Here is a 21,247-nt window from a genome sequence, read left to right on the forward strand (position 1 = left end):
TTCCGGATTTTTATTTGCTTGAGAAAATGATTACACATATACTTTCAATTTCTCAAAAAGCATTTGTGCTTACCACTAGAAAAAATAAATCAGAGTGGTTACTACAAAGCATTATGTGTTTCCTCAAATGAAGAATTACTTTAGAAATAGAAAAAATGTTGTTTTTCTTTAGTAATGTTAATAATTATTAACCTTTAAGGATCTTTGTTGATTAACATTTGAAACCCTGTGAAATGGAACTCGACTGTAATAAAAGAGGAAATGACTGATAATAGAAAAGATAAGAACACGATGAAAAGAATCTACGGAAAGAATGGATGAGGCCATACTTTGTATTGTGAAAGCTTCTTTGCTTTCTCAAAACCCAAACTACCTATTAAAGCACTTATAAAAACCTAAAAACAAACGTACATGGCTTTACCTAAATGACCCTTTACCTGAACACGCCTTCCATTGGCGATAAAGAAGAAAGTGAAAGTAAACTCTGACTTTCAAAGCCAACAGCAGAGTAAATAGAACAGACACTTCTGGAAAATCGGTCAGGTAAGATCGACGGCACACTTTACCTACCAAAATGTATTTCCCTTAATATATTGAGTTTGATATTATTCTTACTGTTGTTTGTGTTTAATAATATGACATTGTAATAATTGTCATAACTTATTTTAACATTTGAAATATTAATGTTTATAGATTTGTTATTTTACCTTTTTATGATATATGACCTTCTTCTGTTCAGATTGAGTGTAACAATGGACAAGTCTCCCACAACACCTGGTAAGAAAATCGATCAATTCACAGAATCACAATTCACCTTATGTTTTATCATATGACAAGCATTAATGTTCCTGCTTTATAAATGAAGACGTCCATAATAATATCAAGTAAAACATTTCTTGACTAATATTTTTTTGTGTTTGCACAGCTGGGGGAATCTTTCGCAGGTTATCTAATTTCAGAAAAAGTGCTCCACGCATTAGAAGGAGAATGTCAAAGAAACTATCTTCTTCATTTGATAAAGAACAAGAAATTACTGAGATATTTCAAATTAAGGAAACACATATCCCTTCTAAGCCGTGTTCGGGTAAATCCATTTACAACTGTTGGTGTTGTGCAATGAAATCTTACGCTGCGTAATAAAAAACAACACCCTTTGTCATTGTCCCTTTGTTTCTTCAACAGTTTTACAGATAAGGGAATATATAAAAACGGATGAGCTTAAAAAGGCTTATGTGAATCTTCTTTCCCTTCGCCTGGATATTGAGCAGAAGCGAGGAGCTTTAGAAGAAGGAGCTTCTGACGTGGATCTAGTCAATAAAGAGACAGACATTAGTATGCTCTTTGACACCCTAAAGAACAAAATAGCTGATATTGTGCGTTCTAGTACGCTGCCATCTATCAATAAAGAGTTACTTGGGCAAGTGGTCACTATAGTCCTGGAGGAAAAGAAGAAATCAGAAATGATGATGGGATGGATGGAGATGTTGAGGAATGCGGTACGAGACGGGGTTAGAGACAGCTTGAAGAAAGTTCCACTGGACAAGCCTGAACAGAACACGTCATGGTTGGCTGTACACCTGGGGCTTCTGGGTAAAGCGATTGAGGATGATTTGAAGAGAGTTACATCAGAACTTCTCAGCTCATATCCAAAAGACTTTAATGTGTTTGAAACCTACGTCTCCTGCTATCATGAGGTTGCGGAGGAGCATTTGAAGGAAATTCTGGAAAAGGTGACAGATGCAAAAGATTACAAGACTCTCCTAGACTTCATTATTCGTAGCTGCCCCGGGTAGGCTGCTGAATTTGCAAGACAGTACATGTATATAATACCACATGTACATTAATTCATTTGTTTATATATTGTTTCCTGGTGTTTTCACAGTGATCTGAGAACAGACCAGGGAGCTGTTACACTGGACCAAGACTTCCTCAAGAAAATCAAGTCTGCATATTGTGATCGGCTGATGGTGAGATATATCACATTAAGCTCTTCTTGTTTCAGTGTTTTATTTTTTATACATTGACATATAAACAAATCTCAAAGATGTTTGTTTACCACTTTATTAAGTTACTTTGTTCTGCAAAAGAGGTTTAAAAAATGGTCTTTGAACATTCAGTGTTGAAGGGACATTCACTCAAAAAATGATTTACTCACCCTCAAGTTGTTCCAAATCTGTATAAATTTGGTTTGTTTGGTTCAACAGAAAGAAAGACATTTGGAAGAATGTTAGCAACTGACATTTCTGGGGCACTACCATAGTAGAAATAGTTATCGTATAAATGTGTCGTTCTGTTGGAAGAATTAAGGAAAACAAACAGTTCTGGGGCACCCTTGACCACCATCTTAATGGTATTCAATGGTGCCCCAGAAATATCACTTGCTAACATTCTTCAAAATATCTTTCTTGGTGTTCCACAGAACAAAAAAACGGTATACAGGTTTGGAACAACTTGAGGTTGAGTAATTCATGACAGAATATCATGTAGTAAAAGTACACCACATGACACCATGTTTGTAATGCTGCACATTTGTCATTAGGAGAACTTTAAAGCTGAACTGGAGAATATTATCAACTTGGAAAGAGACAAGGTTTGGAAAATGAAGAAAACTCCAAACACAACAGATGAAGGATTCCTTACCTCACAATTCAACATGGAAATCTGTCAGGTATTTAATGTAGGCACTATCCTATTCGCAGTGCAGAGCACTAAGTATTTTTAATATTGCACAATACTGCTCTGAGAGACAAGGTTGAGGATCCACATGCAGTGTTTATTAAAAGGGTAATCCAGAATCATAATCTATAAACTGTCATGAACGGTAAGGGAACAAGGACAGAGGACCCAGGTGCAGACAGCGGGTAAAGACTTAACATGGCCTCCTCAAAGACATCATGGTTATAGTTGTTGTCAAGGTCAAGAAAAGTACTAAAGACATCATTAAATTGGTCCATCCACTCATAGTGGCTCAACTGAACGCCACCATAGACTGATAAAACAGATCAGTATATCAAGCAGAGTTTTTGTCTGATATCAACCCTTGACAATATACCCAATTCCTTAACATTTGTCTTTTTAGATGACAGCAAGTTATGCACAGCAGCTTAAAGAGATCGATGAGGATCATGGGAAGATGTTTGTAAGGTTTTCTTTGGAGGAGATTCATGAATTTCATAAAAGGTTTGTACCACTGCATCATTACACCATGAGCTCATAAATTTATACATCATGCACACACCTCATGTGATCTCTGATTGTTTCCTTCTCTTTAAGATTTGAAGAAGAGTTCAGAGAGCACACCCGCTCTCTGCTGACCTCAGACCTGCTGGACTTGTATCTGTGGGTCAATTATCACATCACATATATCAACACTTTTCTTTTACTCAAGTAAGTCCACCGTGAAATTGGATTGCTTACATCTTTATTACATTAGATAGTTGGAGGCCTATATTGTAAATCATTTTAATCCTGTATTGTTGTTACAGAGAGCAAATGCAATGCTATAGAGAGAGCTGTTTAACTCAGGTGGTGCAGCTGGAGAAAGACATGGACGAAGTGACACAAAGACTCCGTCAGACCCTAATGGAACATTTCAAAACAGATATCAAGGTGGGCCTTAAAGAATGAACAGTATAACTAGCATATCAGCTATTACTGTCAAACTGATTTGTTTTAGGTAACACTTGACAAAAAAGTTGTATTTGTTAACATGCGTTACTGCATTAGCTTATATGAAAGAACAATTAACAATACTTGTTTGTGTTGATTAATGTAGTTCATGTTAATTTAAGGATTTAATAATATATTTTTGAAGCAAAGCTTAAGCTGTTAAAATTAGTTAATGCACAATGAACTAAGATGAACAGTTGTAATGGCATTATCTACCATACAATCAAGCACGTATTAACGCACATGCTTGCTTAGACCGCAGCCTATGAGCCCCACGTGTGCAGGGGCCCCTGTGTGGCCAGATTTCTTTATTTTATTTTAAATGCACTTCAGCGCGAACAAAGAAAAAGATCCTCATTGGCCCATAAAAAATATACAGGCAGATGATTGGATAGATGTGACATTTGGGTCAATCAGCAGCTGGTGAAATCATGTCAATCATTTTCATTTACGTCACTGCTATTGCTAGCCGGCAGAATGTCCTGTAGAAAGTACAATAGTGAAGCACAAAAACAAGTAATACAAAGCTTAAAAGAACAAAGTGACCATGGAGCCATAGGACTGGCAGCTCATGTCGGCCAACATTTGTTCTGCGGTTCAAACACCTGCAGCGAGATCCTTTAGCTGTTGCAGCAGCTAGCTCATCATGTCATCGGTAATATTTCAGGGAGTTATTCCACCATATTCCACATGCTGGACAGAGAACCCGAGCTGCGATGCTTTCCATTTTTCTAAAGCGGTGGGAGCTTGAGCTCGCCTGGCATCTGCCGTTGCTAAGCAAACAGGAACAGGGCACTTTGCTGTTGACCATGTATCGCAATATATGCATAATGATTTAGGTCGTTTGCAGACTGGGCACATTTGCTGCTGTCCAACCCGTGCGATTGTTTCTGGCGCCCCCTGCAGCATTGGTTTGGTTTCACCAGCTTGATTCTGTAAAACCCTGGTACGTTTGCTTAACGTCAACACAAACGTGCAGGGTATGATAGTAAACAGATTAAGAGAACACGAGTCAATATGTCGTGCGTTTTATTCACTTTGGGCAATTATGTGCAGCAGAGTAAACAACACTTGGTCTTACAAGTGAAGTGGCAGATTCTGTTTGCTCATCTGCCCTACATCTCTGAGATGTCTGCTGTCAGATGTCATATTGACCTCTAGCAAGATGTGTTTGATTTAAAGCGGATGTACAACAGCTCCATCTCTGGAAAAATTGTCCGTAGGGTGTGAGTGCGTGCGTGAGTGAGTGTGTGTGCCCTGCGATGGGTTGGCACTCCATCCAGGGTGTATCCTGCCTTGATGCCCGATGACTCCTGAGATAGGCGCAGGCTCCCCGTGACCCGAGGTAGTTCGGATAAAGCGGTAGAAAATGGATGGATGGATGGATGTACAACAGCTCTTTCTAAGATGTTTAGCAGAAGGTTTTAAACAGCAGATATTTTCCAGAACTCCAGATCTTACAGATGTACATGTGCTATCTGGGTACTGTATGTTTGTTGCATGCAGACAGCTTTCTGCTGCTTGCAAACAAAGTGTTTCAGGAAACAGCGTATTAACATTCATTTGCCATTTCAAGTGAAACATTCAAGTGAAATGACCCACGCTATCATGTTTTACAAGAGTTTTATTCCAGTAAATACATTTTAATCTGCCAAAACGAAGGCACAGAGTTCGGTACCCTGGTGGCACCCCAGTCCACAAGACAGCTTTCACATTCGCTATTTCTTATGCAAACCGTGCCCTGTTCCGAACTAAACTGCAAGCGTAAAAGGCACCTGAAAGCCACATAAGGGTGAGGGCCTCACACAAAGGGCAGCCTAGGGGCTCCTGACCACCTTAATCCACCCCTGCATACAAGGAATGATACATGCTAAAAAACCATGCTGCTCACTGTTTGGTCTTGTTACTTAAAGAGATGGGTAGAGTAGCCAAAATTTTTACTCAAGTAAAAGTACAGGTAACTACAGATATTGTTACTCAAGTAAAAGTTCAAGTCGCTATTAACAAAAAAAAATTGAGTAAAAGTAAAAAAGTATGCAATAAAAAAATTACTCAAGTAAAGATGAAAGAACGAAGGTCACGTAATGTAACAAAGTAAAAGTACAGATTGTCTATTAGAAATGTATAATAATAAATAAATGTATCGCATTACTACTCACCTCTGGTTACTTAATGCGTTCACTAACGTTAACAAATAGAATTCAATTGTAAAGTAAATGTACCTGCGAAACTGAATATGCCTATGTCTTGAGATGTCACATAAAAAAAGGATTCCAGGTCTAAAACTACAAATGTATAATCTAATGTGTAATTTACATTTTCGCAAAGCCTTATATAAATGGTATGATGACAAAGAAATGGATCAAAACTGATGAAGATTTTACAGAAGTAACATCCAGAATTGAGAGTTACTCTGGACTCTGTAAATCCATGAGGAAACCAGCATCTCAGGTAAATTCCATTTTTGCTCAAAGGGAATCTCTCAAAGCTGTAGGGAATGATGTTTAACTCATAGCGTCTGTATTCACAGAGCTTCGTAAATGATGTGCACTATTATGTGATAAAAGAATATGTCTCACAACTGATGAAGAAAAAGTTTTCATGTAAGAATAGCAAGAATGAAGAAGCTGCTGATAAAATGAGAACACAATGGAAAGAGCTCAGGAAACTGTTTGAGGAAATGGTAACACTATCAGACTGTCATAAAATCATGGAAAATATACATTATATTATCATATTCAAAAAAGTATTCCTCCCTATTCAGGGATCGTCCTTAGACTGGCTTTATCCACTGGGGAATTACCTTAGTGATATTATAGGAATGGAAAATGAGAAAAGTATCAAAGATATTTTACATCCATTAGTTAGCGATTACCCAGACATCAGGTAAGCATTGAGATCATTTTCAACACATTCTTTTTTTACTTTTTGTTCACTTGCAGTGTATCTTCATACTGTATTCACCTTTCCATTTCTAGCAAGAAGCAAATGTCAGCGGTGTTGTACTTCAGAGACAATGGTTTTAGCTTGGAGAGACATCAGGTTATTAATCAGTTTAATCTGCTCAAACGGGACACTGCCAACATCATTCATGAGCACAGCTTCTTCATTGACATGAAGGTATTTTGCTGTTTTTCCCTACACTAGATCTGTAAGAAAAACTTTCTGATAAAAATATGGTCTGGTTTGCAATTAAAAACTAAAATGATTAGCTTGAATAAATAAAGAAACTAAACTATATTTGCATGTCTTAAAGACAATGCTAATGTTTTCAAGGCAGCAGTAGAACAGTTTTAGCAAATGGTTAAAATTGAGAACAAAATTTTCATAATCACATATGTTTTTTTAATGCTGAACAATTTATCAATGTAGGTCTATATAGTTGTAAACATAAATCTTACATTTCTTTAACAGCATAAAGTTTATATAAAAAGAAACGTCCCTGGTTAAAGTAACCAAAAAACAATGTTCGTATTAAGTCTTTTGGCTGAATGTGAATGAAGTCTAAGGGGTTTAGGCTGAAATACTGTATGATGTAGTTAAAGGTTTAGAAAAAACACCCACAACAAGAATGCTACAAGCACAAACAAATCTTGCATGCATGAACAAAACCAAAAAAACTGATATAAAATTATAATGTGATTTAACTGTATTGGTCTCCAATTTATTTTGTTTTTATCTTTTATAGTGAGATATACTTCTTCATGAACCGTCGTATTGAGGAGAAGCTACTGCAATTTGGGAAAATACTCCAATTTTTTATAATGTTTTCAGGGATTGTTATACGTTAAAAGTACAAAACAGGCAAAAGATTATTTAGTGTACAGGTATATATTAGTTTATTGTTGCCACTAGAGGGAGACAGCCAACTACAGACGAGATATTTGCATTTCCTTCACACAATTATGCAAAAGAGGTGAGGGATTCATTCTGTTTATCTTATTTGATAACAATCATGTAAATGTAAAACTTAATATTGTACATAACCATGTCTGGACTGTACAATCATTAATCCAGGTTAATGCTGGATAGACCCCTGTACTTACAAAAGCTTACGTTTACTCCTTTTTTCTGACTTGTCCGTTATCTTTTTTGTGTGAAATCATGCTTCATGTTAATATGAGCATGTCCATTTTTATTTGCTTTTATATTTGTTAGAGTAAAACCATAACAAAGGAACCTAAATGTTTGTTAATGTCATAATAAATAAATTCAATGCAATTCCATATGCAAATATTGAGTGTGTTTGTTTGTTTGTGTGAGTGAGTGAATGTGCGATATGAGGTCAGAAGGCTTTCCACTAGCTTGTATCCAGATGTTGTGAGGATTACAATCTTATCAACAGAATCGAGTTTCTGTAACATGGGTAGCAGGGGATTTAAAGATATTTGGATGATATTGCAAGATCTTAGTAAGATATTTTCTTGCAAATGTTTAGCATATTTAGATTCAGAATAAACAGTGTTTTATTGAGGGGAATTTTTTTTAAACCCAATGTTTTCCGCTGATAAACCTGATCTGTTAAAAATAGCAGTATTCCAGCATTTTCTACATTTGCCCATCTTTCTTCTGCTTTGTGCATCCATCACTTTCTATTTACCCCTATGAATCCTTAAGCTTTCTTTTTCTGCAACTTGCCCTACTTTGCCCGTTCGTTGTATAATTCTCCCCCCGTCCTCTTCTCTTACCTTTTTCTCTCAAGAGCTTATTCAAATATCTTCTGGCTGATTTGTATATAGAGACAGGAGGCGGTGATGACTTCCTGAGTGCTGTGTCATTTTCAAGATGTGTGTTTGTATGTGAAAGTACATATCAGGGATGATGTCTCTGCCGCTCAAACACTGTTATATATTTAGCTCATTGTTCCAGACTTCTCAGACAGTTCTTCATATTGAATGCCTCAAGCGTTCTCTCACCCAAACTTATCGTGAGGGGGTGTCATACTGAGACACAGCAGACACAGCAGGCACGTGTCCTATATCCACCCAACCCTTAAATCTATAATAGATGTATGGGTTTGTAAAGAGACTTTAAATTGGGGCTTTAAAGAACCCTTTCAACAGTGGTATATTATTCAAAGACCCTGTACGGTGATTTGAAGGACTGTAAGAGCATTGCTATGAAATACCCTGGACCTATCTTTATTATAAAATAGTTTTAGTAGCCTACAACATGCTGCTGACAACAGCAACAAAAAGGGCATAAGCAAACACACAACGCTGAAAAACATCCATGTAAAAAAACATTTATAAATTTGGCAGAGACCTGAGTCATTCCACAAAACTGGTGTGATTTGAGTGCCTCTGACCTTTTTAAGTGTATTCTATCTATTGGGTCACCAAAATCTATTTTAAAACCTTTTTGTATCAATTGAACTGTCTCCTTAAATAAAGCTTAGAACATGACATACATTTTATCTTTATATTATAATATTGTCCCTCATGGCCTTCTATGAAGGTGTGCTTAAGATATGAATAATAAAATGAGAAAATAGTCCATGCATCCATTAAATTTACATTATATACATTGTTCAATACCTTAGTAACCCCTCAACCTCGTTACACAACCCATTTCCCCCCCCCCAAAAACATCATAAACTGATGCTTGTGTGACATCATTAGCAGGAAGTGACATAATAGAAGTCTTCTGAACAACACTGTGTTTAGACAAAGGCTAGTTACTACCTTCTTTTATAACTAGAACTTATTTAATTTGTGATATAGTGGTTGTCAATCTCAACAACTCTATCCCGTTACATCATAAAAAGATAGAAAACTATTACTTGTGAAAATGATCTTCGTTATTTAAACAATATGCATGATTTTGTATATCATGCATGCCATGCGCTCTCATGTTATTTAGTAAATTTTGTTGAACTCATTTTGAAATTTTAGAGCAATTGGGATTTTTAGAGATATAAGGTGCTGATTTTAGTTCAAATTTGGAACTCAAGCCACATATTTGATTACAACAAATATGGTGTTCAAAAAATGAAATATGTTTGCATTTGTCATTTAGCAGACGCTTTTATCCAAAGATGTGTTTTCAGTAATAGCCGTACAATCTTCCTTGTTTCATGGAATGACCAACCTTCTTTTAAAGAAACAGTGCATTCAAGTTACAGTATGTACAGTACAGTATATGTGTTTCCTATTGGATTCGAACCATTGACCTCTGTGTTGCTGATGCAATGCCATACCAACCGAGCTGCATGAAAAATAACAAGAGTTTGCAACAGATATTTTTTGTTCATTCTCACTGTTACATTTATAAATCATTTATGCTTTATAGTGTTTGCTAAGGGAAGCATTAATATTCCATCTGCTCTGACAAAAGCCTCATATGTTGTGGCTTCATGAAAAAAGGTTACTTCTAAGCAATCAAACTTGCCATTTATTTTTTAAATGTGTACATTGAAAAAGGCAAGGAAGCCTATCCCATAAGGACTCATTCTAAGCTCCACTATCCAGAACAGATGTATAAATGTAGTTTGTTTTTCAAGTCTCAAAGTCTTTAAATACACAGCAAATGAGGGACAATCTGGTCCAAATGCTGATTATTGCCCAACCAAAAATAAAACCAGACTGTCCTAGATTTTTACTCTCGTTGCAAGAAACAGAGCAAAGCTACAAACGGCATCTGTATTGAGCTTCAATTACCTCTTAGTTCCTGTATCCGAACTGACAAACATGAATCATATTCAATACAGAGGAACTTTTGCTTGTGAGAAGCTAATTTTGTTGATGCAAATGTAAAGCTTTGCATGCATAATAGGCCCACAGCCAAAAGCAAAACAAAGGTTTGAAGCCACAGAGAAAGCAAACCGGCACAACATCCCAGACAACCACGTCTGATGTGCTACACAGTTTATTTTGCATGGAATCTTGCACTTGTTCACCCTAAAACACTCCTATTCTTCCTCTTTATCGCTATCAGATGTTTGCTGTTTCACTCAAACTTGTCTGCGGATGAAATAGCACCATCTTGAGCTGTAAGGAAAGGTTTCCGAGCGTGAAAAAGCGTAAGTGAGAGGCATGAATAAGAGCTGCATGGCATTATGGGTAAGAAAGAACAAACAGAATTGGCAACAAAGGCAGACGTGAAGCCCTTAATTCCCCAAGGGGCTCATTTGATTCTGTTTCATCTTGAATATGTAGTTTATTAAAATCAAAAACTCATGAAGATCAGAATTAACTGAATCGACCTAGATTGGCGTTCTCATTCATGATTTTATTCAGATATCTACCCAGGGGCTGAATCTTCAGGGTTGGGTTTTTATGCTCTGACTGCTTCCATCAGACGTGACTTGATTCCTTTTATGTAAATTGTTTAAGTCACTTTATGTTTTAAACAGACCTGACTCCCAAAATGACAATAAGATAATTTTATGTGGCATCAAATGGACCGACACTGTTCATCTTTATGGTATTGTGTATGCTAACCTTAGTCTCAACCAACCAACCAACCATCCCACCTCCCCCTCCCCCCTAAACCCCCCCCCCCATAGGGCCCACCCCACATACACACGCACAACACCGCAAGGCTTATAATAGAGTTCTCATGAAAGCCTCTCTTCACAAACAAAGCACTGACAGATAAGCGTCAAGCTCTTCGTGATCCATCTGTCACCTAAACCACACCAGAGAAGGTGAGACAGAGAATACACATACTGTAGGCACGCACACACTGTCGGAAAACACAGGTATGAAATGACATTGGTTGAAAATATGTAGTGAGGTCTTGATGTCAACAAATGGATGAAAAGGAAATAGATTGTACGATTATCTGCACTGACACCCTTAATATATATTTAAAAACAACACATATACGTAAAACAATATATATTTACAATGATTTCTATGTCTGAAATGGCTTTACACAGTCAATTTTAAGGATACAATGTTCTTTACATTATGTTGGATGGTTTTATGCGGATGACAATCAAAAATAATCAATTACTCTCCCTACATAAATTATTAAAAAAAACACCAAAGAAATCTGTATTCTTGAGTCTTAGACCTTTCCAATGATATATAGTTTGTCACGATTTGATTAGAATTTGCATGCACAATATTGACGCAAACTTGTCCCATATACGGAACGGGTGACAGTTAACAGGGTTGGTAGAGCATTGAGTAAGAAACACAACTGTCATGGGTTTGATCCCAGGGAACAAACATACTGAGGAAAAATGTATTTAATGACTTCACTTTATGTTGTTTTGTATAAAAAAAAACATTATTTATGTCTTCCACATTTTAGAATACCATCTTCAAAATAGTTACCTAGAATTTACTAAATTGTTCTTGACATTTTATCATCCAATTTTTCGAGGTCTCACCCTGGGAAGATTTTTAAACAGAGAGAAATTAAAAGAGAGAAATGCCATCTATCCTGGACTCTTGGTTTAATGCTTTTCATGGTTGCATTATTTGGTCCGAGTTCTATTTTTTTAAGTATTAAAAGTTTGTTTTCTAAATGAATAAAATTAAAATGTTGCCACACTTATATTTTTCATATTTTGAGATAATGAGAAACATTTTTGTCGAATCATGCTAAACTTTTGACCTGTAGTGTATTTCATTTAAGTACAGCAAATGCAAATCTAAGTAAAGTGAATGCATCACACTATCAAATATGAACAAATTACAAAAGTTTGTTTATTAATGTTTCAAAAACAGGACAGGGGATGTTCAGTGCGTGTGTGTTAAAGTGCTCAACTATATTTTGGAGATGAGTTTGTACAGTACACAAAAGTGAGCAAAAAATAAAAATCCAAGCAGAACCTCTGGGTGAGTCCTCATTTATGACACAAAATCAAATATAATAATTAAAGTTTTTTTAAATTGTAATAATGCAAACTTTTCTTTTAGGGTTAGATCATTGTATTTGAACTAGCTGTGTATAAAACAACAGAAGTCTATGCCATGTTCTAGATAAGTATATGTGTGTGTTGGTGTGTAGTTGCAGGTGTTTTTTCTTTATGGTCTCACCTGGCTGAAATCAGCTGTTTGAAGCCAGCTGAGGCAAAGAGAGAGAGAGATAAAAGCAAATCTCTTTAACTACAGAGAGAAACTTTATTACAGCACTTTCCAGTAAGACGACTGTTTATGGGCGACACACCTTAAATCAGAGATCTGGTGCTTTTCTGCCCTGGATATAAAACAGAAGAAATCTCATGAAATGGCAAGAGCAAATAAAGATTTAAGATTGAGACTACAATGATAATGATGATGGTAATGATGGAGGTGATGTGGCGAGCATGGCCCATAGCTGTGTTGCTAATCAGGCTCCTGCTGAACTGGGTCAAGTGCCACTATCCATTTCTGATGTAACCAAACCCCTGCATTAAACAATCACCATAGTTACCCAGCACAGAGGGCTTTGACTGAAGTGGACCAGAGATAAAAGAGAACACAATAACATTAACGGAGGACAGGCGAAGTGATTGGGGAAATGTTACGCATGGGTGTTTTTAAGGCCGGTTGCTGTTTTCATTTCGTTAGAGGATTTCTGGCTCAGCGTGTAGGCCAGCAAATGGCCCGTTACATGAGGCCGACAGAACTAAAGTCATCAGGGTCACATTAATCACAGAAAAGGTCATGGAGCTTCATGAAAGATTTAATCTCGTCATGTCCTCTTTCTGTGTCATCTGAAATATTCTTCTAATACAAGCACACTCCAGGCAGTATCATTCTAAGCTCACTCATTCAGGTCATATATGAGTTTCTGGGCTTTGCTCATTTTGTATTTAGACCTATACTTTATGTCTGTTTCTTGGATCTCCGTCTGCTGTCTCTTTGCAATTCAAGGATGAAGGTCAACAAAACTGTACAAGTGTAAAATCTCATTTCATGCAGTGTGTAAAGCCGAAAGTGAAAGAATAAGAAAGTTTTTGTATTGTTCTAATAATTGTACCGGGTCGGATTTGTGTCACTGGGTGACGCCTATGTTCCATTTGAATTGCTTATCACGGTAGACCAATCACAGTAGACAATCTGACCAATCAGAACAGAGTAGGCTGACAGAAAGGAGGGGATTAGACAGATGAATCGCCAAACGAATTCAGTCAAGAAGTAAGGTAATAATAATTATAAGAAAAATGAAAGTGTTATTACATCTTGTATGTACGTAAACTTGTTGTTGGACACTCTATATACCAAAGGAGGACCTTAAAAATCACAAAATATTTACTCTTTAACATGCAACCCAGTGATGTCCTCATGTGGAAGATCATTCATCTCACTATACAGAATTATTCTGCTAAATCTCTGATCTTTTTGGAGGTACCGAATAGTTGGAAGGTGTTGACCGTGAGGACTGCTTTGCTTAAGTTACCCCGTCTGATGTCACAACGCAGATTTATTTTGAAAGAGGAACACGTTTATTTACTAATTGATTTTAATTAGAGATGCACCGATATATTGTGCAATAAGCAGTATTGATCAATAAAAGCTATTTTTTACACTAACGCAGGAGTGTCCAAAGTCAGTCCTGGAGGGCAGGTGTCCTGCGAAGTTTAGCTTCAACCCTAATCAAACACACCTGAAATGCTAATCAAGGTCTTACAAAGCAGACTAGAAACTTCCAAACAGGTGTGTTGAGCCAAGTTGGAGCTAAACTTTGCAATGCTCCGGCCCTCCAGGGTAAGATTTGAAAAAACCCTGCAGTAGATGATCAGGGCCGATTTAGCCTGTCAATCAAAAGAGGCCAGAAACATGCAATGAATTTGTGCTCTTCATATAGAATTCTTTAAGAAACATCACCAGTTTGATGTTTAATATTAATAGGTTTTGTATGGATTAATACAGTTCAGAAATATTCATCTAATCTGCATAATCGGTAGAACAAGTGTGCGTTTTTAGAAATATTTAGAAATATTTAATACATTCACATACTGATGAAATACAGATCATGGACTTGGCTAGCCATCCACATTGTAAGGGCCGCGACCCATTGAACTATTTATTTAACCAAAGTTAAGTATAAAATAGTAAAGTAAAAGTGTGAGTTTGTGATTGAGATAAAGAACACTGCCATTATTTGAATAATAATCTTTATTCTCATAAAACAATTCTGCTAAACAACATATAGGAGCAGTGTATAAAAATATCAGTTCCAATTTATGATGAGAAGGCAATTGGATGTTAATCTTGGTACATTTTAGTAAACAAAACAAAAATAGAATAAAAACATTAAACAACATTTTACATGGTCAGTATCAGTTCAGGTAGAATGAACCTTCAGCGTGTGTATCAGCTGATTAATTATTCAACTTAATAGATGTATGGGACCAAAGGACAATTTTCAATGCATGCAAACAAAAAATACACCAGCGATGAGCTAGTCTAAGATTTTTGTATTGTTTTTGTAGAAGACACATATTAAAAGCTATTTTAAAATAGGCTAAAAACAACATAAATACACTTTAAGCCAAATTCATCATCAGAGATAATGTGAACATATCCCAGGACCAATGTGTGTGTAATATGAATTACAAAAGCACATGAAATTCACTACATCAGTCAGTTTTATCTAAACTATAACTATTGCAATAAAGATAAAGTGTTTCTAAATGAAGTTCAGATCCAGTATAACACGCAGTCTCTGTCCTTGACCCAGTAAGAGCCTCCAGCTCCAGCTATTGTGCTTTGTTTGGCACATCTTTGAAAATATTGTGTGCACAACAAGCCCCTGATAAATATAAGTCTGCCGAGAGTCAACCAGAGCTTGGAGGGATAAGTAGGTGCTTGTCCTTCGAATGATTGACAGGCGGACATGTTTGAAGTTCTATGGCAGCCGCTCCTCCAAAGCTTCAGGCAGATGTTCCAGGGTGTGCGCGTGCGGTCTCCTCACAGAACGTTTTCAGCCGTTGAGGGTGTAATGAATAATGTTCACATAATATTCACTATTTGACCATCCAAACTCAGTAGTTGAGAGAAACTTGTGCTAGGCATTTGCTTTAGATATGAAACATGTATGCGAATAATATTTTTTTCTGTCTAAAGGAACAGAAAGTTCTAAAAGGCTGGTCATTACAAACCTGGACATTGTTTTGTTTCATATTATATACAACAGTAACAATGTTGTCCTTTTGATACAGAGACAGCTGTCAAGATTATTTATGCCAAAATGAAATCATTATAAATGTGAGAATGAGATTAAAAAGAGAAATAAGGTACATCAATTTCAGTACTTCTTGGAAAATCTCTCGATTATCTTCAGTAATTTTTACATGCAACGTAATGCAATATTAATCACATCCACGTACAAAAGTTATTTTAAACTATGTGAAGTCTTTTCAAAGCCATGAATGTGTTCAGATGTACATAGCATTGTGAGCTCTGCTCTAATTAACACCTGCATGCGAGATTTGCTGCTTTTGGGCTTGTTGTCAGTGTGAATCTTCCGAATGAGAACTGAGACTTGTGATAATGATAGACTTGTGAAAATATCTTTAGTAAATTTCAGTCACGCTCAGCTGGCACTGATGTTTCCAGATCGCTGCACTTGACTTCGTCTACGAGAAGAAAAAGCATGCACAGTCAATCTGCTGTTAACTAAAACACGCAGAATTCACACAGCATTGTTGCTATCAGACCACTGCACAAATGAAGGTGGGTATAAATGAAAACGATTATAAAAAATAGAAGGTGATTACTCTCTCACCAGTCTCACACACCTGCACTCGTGCTGTGTGTTAACTGGGTTGGAGAATCAGACATCTGTGTGATCTCTTGGGAGGGTGTGTGCGTATGGCTCGCGGGGTCTGTGGTTCTCAGGTCATCCGGGGGCCAACGTAACTCTCCGCTCTCCACCTCTCCATCAGTGGGCTCCACCACGATAGAGGGGAGGCGTTTGGACAGCTTGGGGGGACGCTCCTTTGTATCTGGGAAAATCTGAACATACAGATGTATCATTGAAAGGAATAATTTAGCCAAAATGTGATTTTCCCAATAAAAACTTCTAAGAATGGTTACTCCAAAATGGAAATGATTTCACCATTGGTTCAGCCTTATTTTTGCTGATAACAATGGTATGTATTTATCATAAAGGTACAATGTGTAGAATTATGGAGAATCTCTTGACAGAAATGCAATATAATATACATAACTATGTCAGATGTGTGTAAAGCCCTTACATAATGAAGCATTACGTTATAATAATCTTAGAATGAGCTATTTCTATCTACATAAAGCCCGGGTCCCCTTACATGTAATTCACAGTGTTGTTTCTACAGTAGCCCTAAATGGACAAACTGCTCTACAAAGCGTGTTTGGTAAATATGTAATCTCCTTTGGCAAAGAAATGAAAATGTGACGACATCTTAGTTCTGCGTCAGCCACAGTAGTGCATCGAAAGGAAGGGGTGGAGTGAGCCGTTGGTTGCAATTCTCAACCTCACCGCTAGATGTTGCTAAAATCTCCACATTGCACCTTAAGGGCACACTCACACAATACTATAGTTCACAGGATATTACAGATTTCACACCAATCGTTATAGCTATTATTGGCCTTAGTGAATCTGAAGAATATCATGGCCACTCTTTTCTACATGCATTTTTCATATTGAATGTAAAATGTTATATGATAGCTTGCTGCAACAAACAGACTAAAATAATTTATAAAAAAAAAAAATCCAGAAGCATAATAAATATGGTGCCTTTACATGCAGAGGATGTCTATGAAGTTTGGTCATGAGACACAGGAAACAAAATGGCATTTATTGTTTAATATGTATTGTATTTTATATTGATTTGTTGATAATTTGGTGTGTTATTTTAATACGTAATAAACTTTATAGTTTCTATTTACTTTCAATATGTAAAAGAGCCTGGATGGATATTTGTCAAGAAATAGTTTCTGCTACTGTGATGAAGGTGAACAAATGATGACACAATTTCCATTCTTATTCAACATTTTCATTGATTATTTGACAAGCTAACAGTTCTGTTCAGTTGAGAGTTGAGATGTCCTTGTTGAAGAAATGATCAACTTGGTTATCTAAAAATAATGAGAAGGTAAAGGATGTGTGTGGATGAAAAAACTGTAATAGACACAGACCTGAAAAGAAACACCTTGCTCTCCTGTAGCACCCACAGTGAAGTCTTCTCGACTATGTTCTGGGTTGTTCATTATATCCGTCATTCTATTAAGAAAATAAACAATGTATAAGCCTTAAATTGACACCAAACGAATCTATATACCTCTATATCTATCGTCTAACTGCATTTAATACACCAATAAACAACCTTTCATGACCATTTGGGTTATTAATATGAATAAAATGTTACTTCATCTAAATTCATGCTCTATCGTGTCTAATGCAGATCAGTCTTGTACAGTCTGTGATCCATAAAAAATCCTTCCCGACTTCTGCGGAAGTCTGATAGCCAGAAATGTGATTTTAAAAGACACACACAAGCAAACATGCCATCAAACTTTGCTCAAGGCTTTAACCGCGCCGTGACGGAGACAACGCTGGCGTCGTGCTGCAGGTGGGTATGCAAATTCATCCCCAAACAAGAAGTGTAAAACAATAACCCTTCAAACAGGCTTCAACGTTTCTCTTTCAGGCTGGCGCTGGTCTGCAGGATGTTTCTATTGAATAGACAGAAGTCAAATGCTGAATGCTAATAAAAGCATGAACACATAAGCAGCAGCACACCCACCCACCCACCAGGCACTCTCACAAATCCTGTTCAATTATTCAGTAGGTGAAAGCTGAATGCTGTGACCTATAATAAACATTTTATAGTTAACACATTGATATCAACTCCTAGTAAATCAAATGGTCTGGATCAAGAATTTACTATTTTTATAGTCTAAAATGGTGTCACAAAGACGCAACCAGTTTCCAGGACCCAGCATGCCGGGCCTGCAAATAATTGTTTGAGTAATGTTCTCATTGAACGTTGGTCTACAGTGTGTTTAATGTCCACATTATGGTGAAATACTAATAAAACTGACAGATCGTCTTTCTAAGACCTGTCCTGTGATTATAGGTTAAAGAAACATTAAGGCAGCTCAACTCCTAGCCTTGAAATACAAACACATACTTATACGCGTGATACTTCAATGTCACATCATCAAACTTCAAAATCCGACAAGCCTCTTCTTTAACTTTTACTGGATTTATAATTGCAATAAATTGCTCTCATTTAACTCACGAAAGACCTACTGTAGACATGATTTGGCATGTATACTGACTTCAAAAATCGTGTTGCAGCCAAAGCATTTTGGCACCGAATGAAAAATGTTATCAAAGTGTATTAGTGATTTCTTTTCAATTGAACCGTCGCTCATGGGTGTTGATCCACACGCATGCACCTACACACAAAAACACACCCATAGATCTCAACATCAAAGAATGTGAATCAACTAGACCAAATAGGCAATGACAGCCAAGACTGTGTATATTTAAATATCTGTATGAAATAAGAACAAAGTGTTGTCATGTACTGTTTTCTAGTGCTTTCCAAGCTGATTAAACCTTGAACCCCACTTTCTTTTTTTTCAAGAAACATTCTTATCTGTTATCACACCAATTAATTATCAACTACAGTTTAAGACATATAATGTATTGTGATTTAAAAGCATATTCGTATAGTACAGTGTGTGACTAAAATGTAACCCTATTAAAAAGCATTTACGGTGTTTCAAAGACGTACAGCACAGTTCACTCACACAATCGCATACATGTGACCAAACTTAATTCATCAGGTTGTATCAATACAGCAGGCATATGTATTGTATACATGTTGTAATAAACAGTAAGATACATCAAAGAGACTATTATACGTAATTGATGTACTTTTATTCATTAATATCATCTCTCAACAAACTCTTAAACCAAGAACAGCAAAGAAACAAAATACCTGAATTCATAACCCAATTTCGGCCAACTTCTACGTCTAATATTTCCCTTGGAATTACGCAGATGAATAAACATTTGCCTGGAAATGTGCAATAAATTGCGAAATTATACAGCACACACGCCTACCTTGCTCTTATCCCGTTATTTTCTTGAAGAATTCGCCGATACTGAGATTATGTTCTCTTGACACCGCGGTACACCGAACAGAACAGACGGCTTCCGTGTATATCAGTCAAAGCCAGCTGACTTGAACAGTTTCAGTGCGCATCTGACCTGCAGCCGGAAAGTTAATGTTGAATGCTGTCATAAGTCTTGTGCTGATCCAGCCAGCGTCATTCATTTACATGTTCCAAGCTGCATACAAGCACCATGAATCGTCATATGATTGGTTATGAGAGACACGAACTAAACTCAGCCCTTCCTGTTTGTTCATGCCATTTTCACGATCACGCCTGATTATGATAATAACGCAAAGGTTTAGAAGACGTTTTAAATCCCTTTGAATAACAAGACATTCAAGTCCTTCAAAATAATAAAAACAACAACATGGTGCGATGTGATGTGACCCGATTGTTATATGCAGGATTACGAGTAAATAGGCTTACTAAAAATATACACATCAATAGAAGCTTCAACTTCGTTCTCGTTAGTGGTTATGACGTTGTAGTACCCTGTTTTTAAACTTGTCTGGCGTAACGTGACACTCATTGACAACAGTTGACAACAGTGCCCCCTGCTGACACATAAAGTAAAGTCCAAGCGTTTCATATTTTCTGTGTATATACAAAGTTGACTGAATCAAATGCGTTTGTTTTATTATGTTGACTGGCAGAGAATAGTTTTGATACGTCAGTCAATTTTAAAAAGCATTACTGCGTTTGACGGGTCAGCCAATCCGAATCAAGTAGCCTACAAGCCGCGCATGACGTAAGTTGTCGTCAGAGACTTAGCTCATCGTCTGCAGAATGGCTTAAGAACAGTTAAGCAAGTGTTTTGCGTTTTTGTAAAGGAATTGAACTGAGGATAAGCTGTTGCTTATTGTTGTTGTTATTATGGGGCGTTTTCGACGAGCAGAATAAGTGACACTATCTTTCGTAATGACATCACAGGTTCTCAGCTACTTTGGAAAATACTGTGATATGCTCAAATATTGAATGTAGAAAGATGGATGTATTGTCTACTGTAGGGTTTAAACTAATGCCAATCCTTGAACATCGGAACATATAGGATTTATATTGATAGTTCGTGATCGTGATTGAAAATCAACAAAACCACAAGGTGTCGCCATTTGTCTTTTGAGTCAAACAGTTTCCCATCAAGTTTGCATATTGTTAACTAAAATATCAGGCTATGTGAGAAATGTATTTGGTTTATTAGAGAAGTACGAATATACATTATATAATACAAAGTTCTTCAAAAATGAACTTCAAAAACTTGACATCAGAACTAGCAAAATAATAATAATTTAATAAGGTATCTTAAAGAGACCTCACCCAAAAATAAAATTTCTATCATCATTTATTCAATCTCAAGTTATTCAAAAGTTGTAAATGACCCGTTGTTTGTCTTTCTATGTGAAACACAAAATAATATATTTTGAGAAATGGTTGTCCATTTTGTGTCCATATAAAGCAAGTCAATTTGGTCCAAAGGAATTGTGTCATGCAGAAGTCACACAGGTTAGGAATGACATGCGGCTGAG

At 36.6% G+C, this 21,247-nt stretch overlaps 2 protein-coding genes across 2 annotated transcripts; one reads left to right on the forward strand and one right to left on the reverse strand.

Annotated features, from left to right (window-relative positions):
* The first annotated feature begins 229 nt into the window (after window positions 1-229).
* Window positions 230-7,903, forward strand: si:dkey-45k15.1 (exocyst complex component 3). Its single transcript, XM_056760003.1, has 14 exons — window positions 230-543; window positions 740-777; window positions 926-1,084; window positions 1,183-1,789; window positions 1,883-1,967; window positions 2,540-2,668; window positions 3,080-3,180; window positions 3,274-3,387; window positions 3,486-3,609; window positions 5,998-6,120; window positions 6,200-6,352; window positions 6,434-6,555; window positions 6,648-6,789; window positions 7,358-7,903. The coding sequence occupies exons 2-14, from the start codon at window positions 753-755 to the stop codon at window positions 7,358-7,360; spliced, it is 1,887 nt and encodes a 628-aa protein (XP_056615981.1). The 5' UTR covers window positions 230-543; window positions 740-752; the 3' UTR covers window positions 7,361-7,903.
* A 6,805-nt stretch (window positions 7,904-14,708) lies between these two features.
* Window positions 14,709-20,204, reverse strand: si:ch73-49p17.1 (protein LBH). Its single transcript, XM_056761574.1, has 4 exons — window positions 19,672-20,204; window positions 17,733-17,817; window positions 16,352-16,568; window positions 14,709-16,189 (listed from the first exon to the last, which is right to left on the reverse strand). The coding sequence occupies exons 2-4, from the start codon at window positions 17,814-17,816 to the stop codon at window positions 16,137-16,139; spliced, it is 354 nt and encodes a 117-aa protein (XP_056617552.1). The 5' UTR covers window position 17,817; window positions 19,672-20,204; the 3' UTR covers window positions 14,709-16,136.
* Between the last annotated feature and the right edge of the window lie 1,043 nt (window positions 20,205-21,247).

Source organism: Triplophysa dalaica, chromosome 11 (genome assembly GCF_015846415.1).
Source record: "Triplophysa dalaica isolate WHDGS20190420 chromosome 11, ASM1584641v1, whole genome shotgun sequence".
In the NCBI taxonomy this organism is placed as follows: domain Eukaryota; kingdom Metazoa; phylum Chordata; class Actinopteri; order Cypriniformes; family Nemacheilidae; genus Triplophysa; species Triplophysa dalaica.

What these genes read in the sequence shown, in the direction of transcription:
- si:dkey-45k15.1 (XM_056760003.1), top strand. Translation starts at nt 753, where the DNA reads ATGGACAAGTCTCCCACAACACCTG. An exon ending in CCCTTCTAAGCCGTGTTCGG is followed by an intron (nt 1,085 to 1,182) that starts GTAAATCCATTT and finishes TTTCTTCAACAG; the next exon opens with TTTTACAGATAAGGGAATAT. An exon ending in AACACTTTTCTTTTACTCAA is followed by an intron (nt 3,388 to 3,485) that starts GTAAGTCCACCG and finishes TTGTTGTTACAG; the next exon opens with AGAGCAAATGCAATGCTATA.
- si:ch73-49p17.1 (XM_056761574.1), bottom strand. Translation starts at nt 17,816, where the DNA reads ATGACGGATATAATGAACAACCCAGAACATAGTCGAGAAGACTTCACT. An exon ending in AGCAAGGTGTTTCTTTTCAG is followed by an intron (nt 16,569 to 17,732) that starts GTCTGTGTCTAT and finishes CTGTATGTTCAG; the next exon opens with ATTTTCCCAGATACAAAGGA. An exon ending in AACACACAGCACGAGTGCAG is followed by an intron (nt 16,190 to 16,351) that starts GTGTGTGAGACT and finishes TTCTTCTCGTAG; the next exon opens with ACGAAGTCAAGTGCAGCGAT.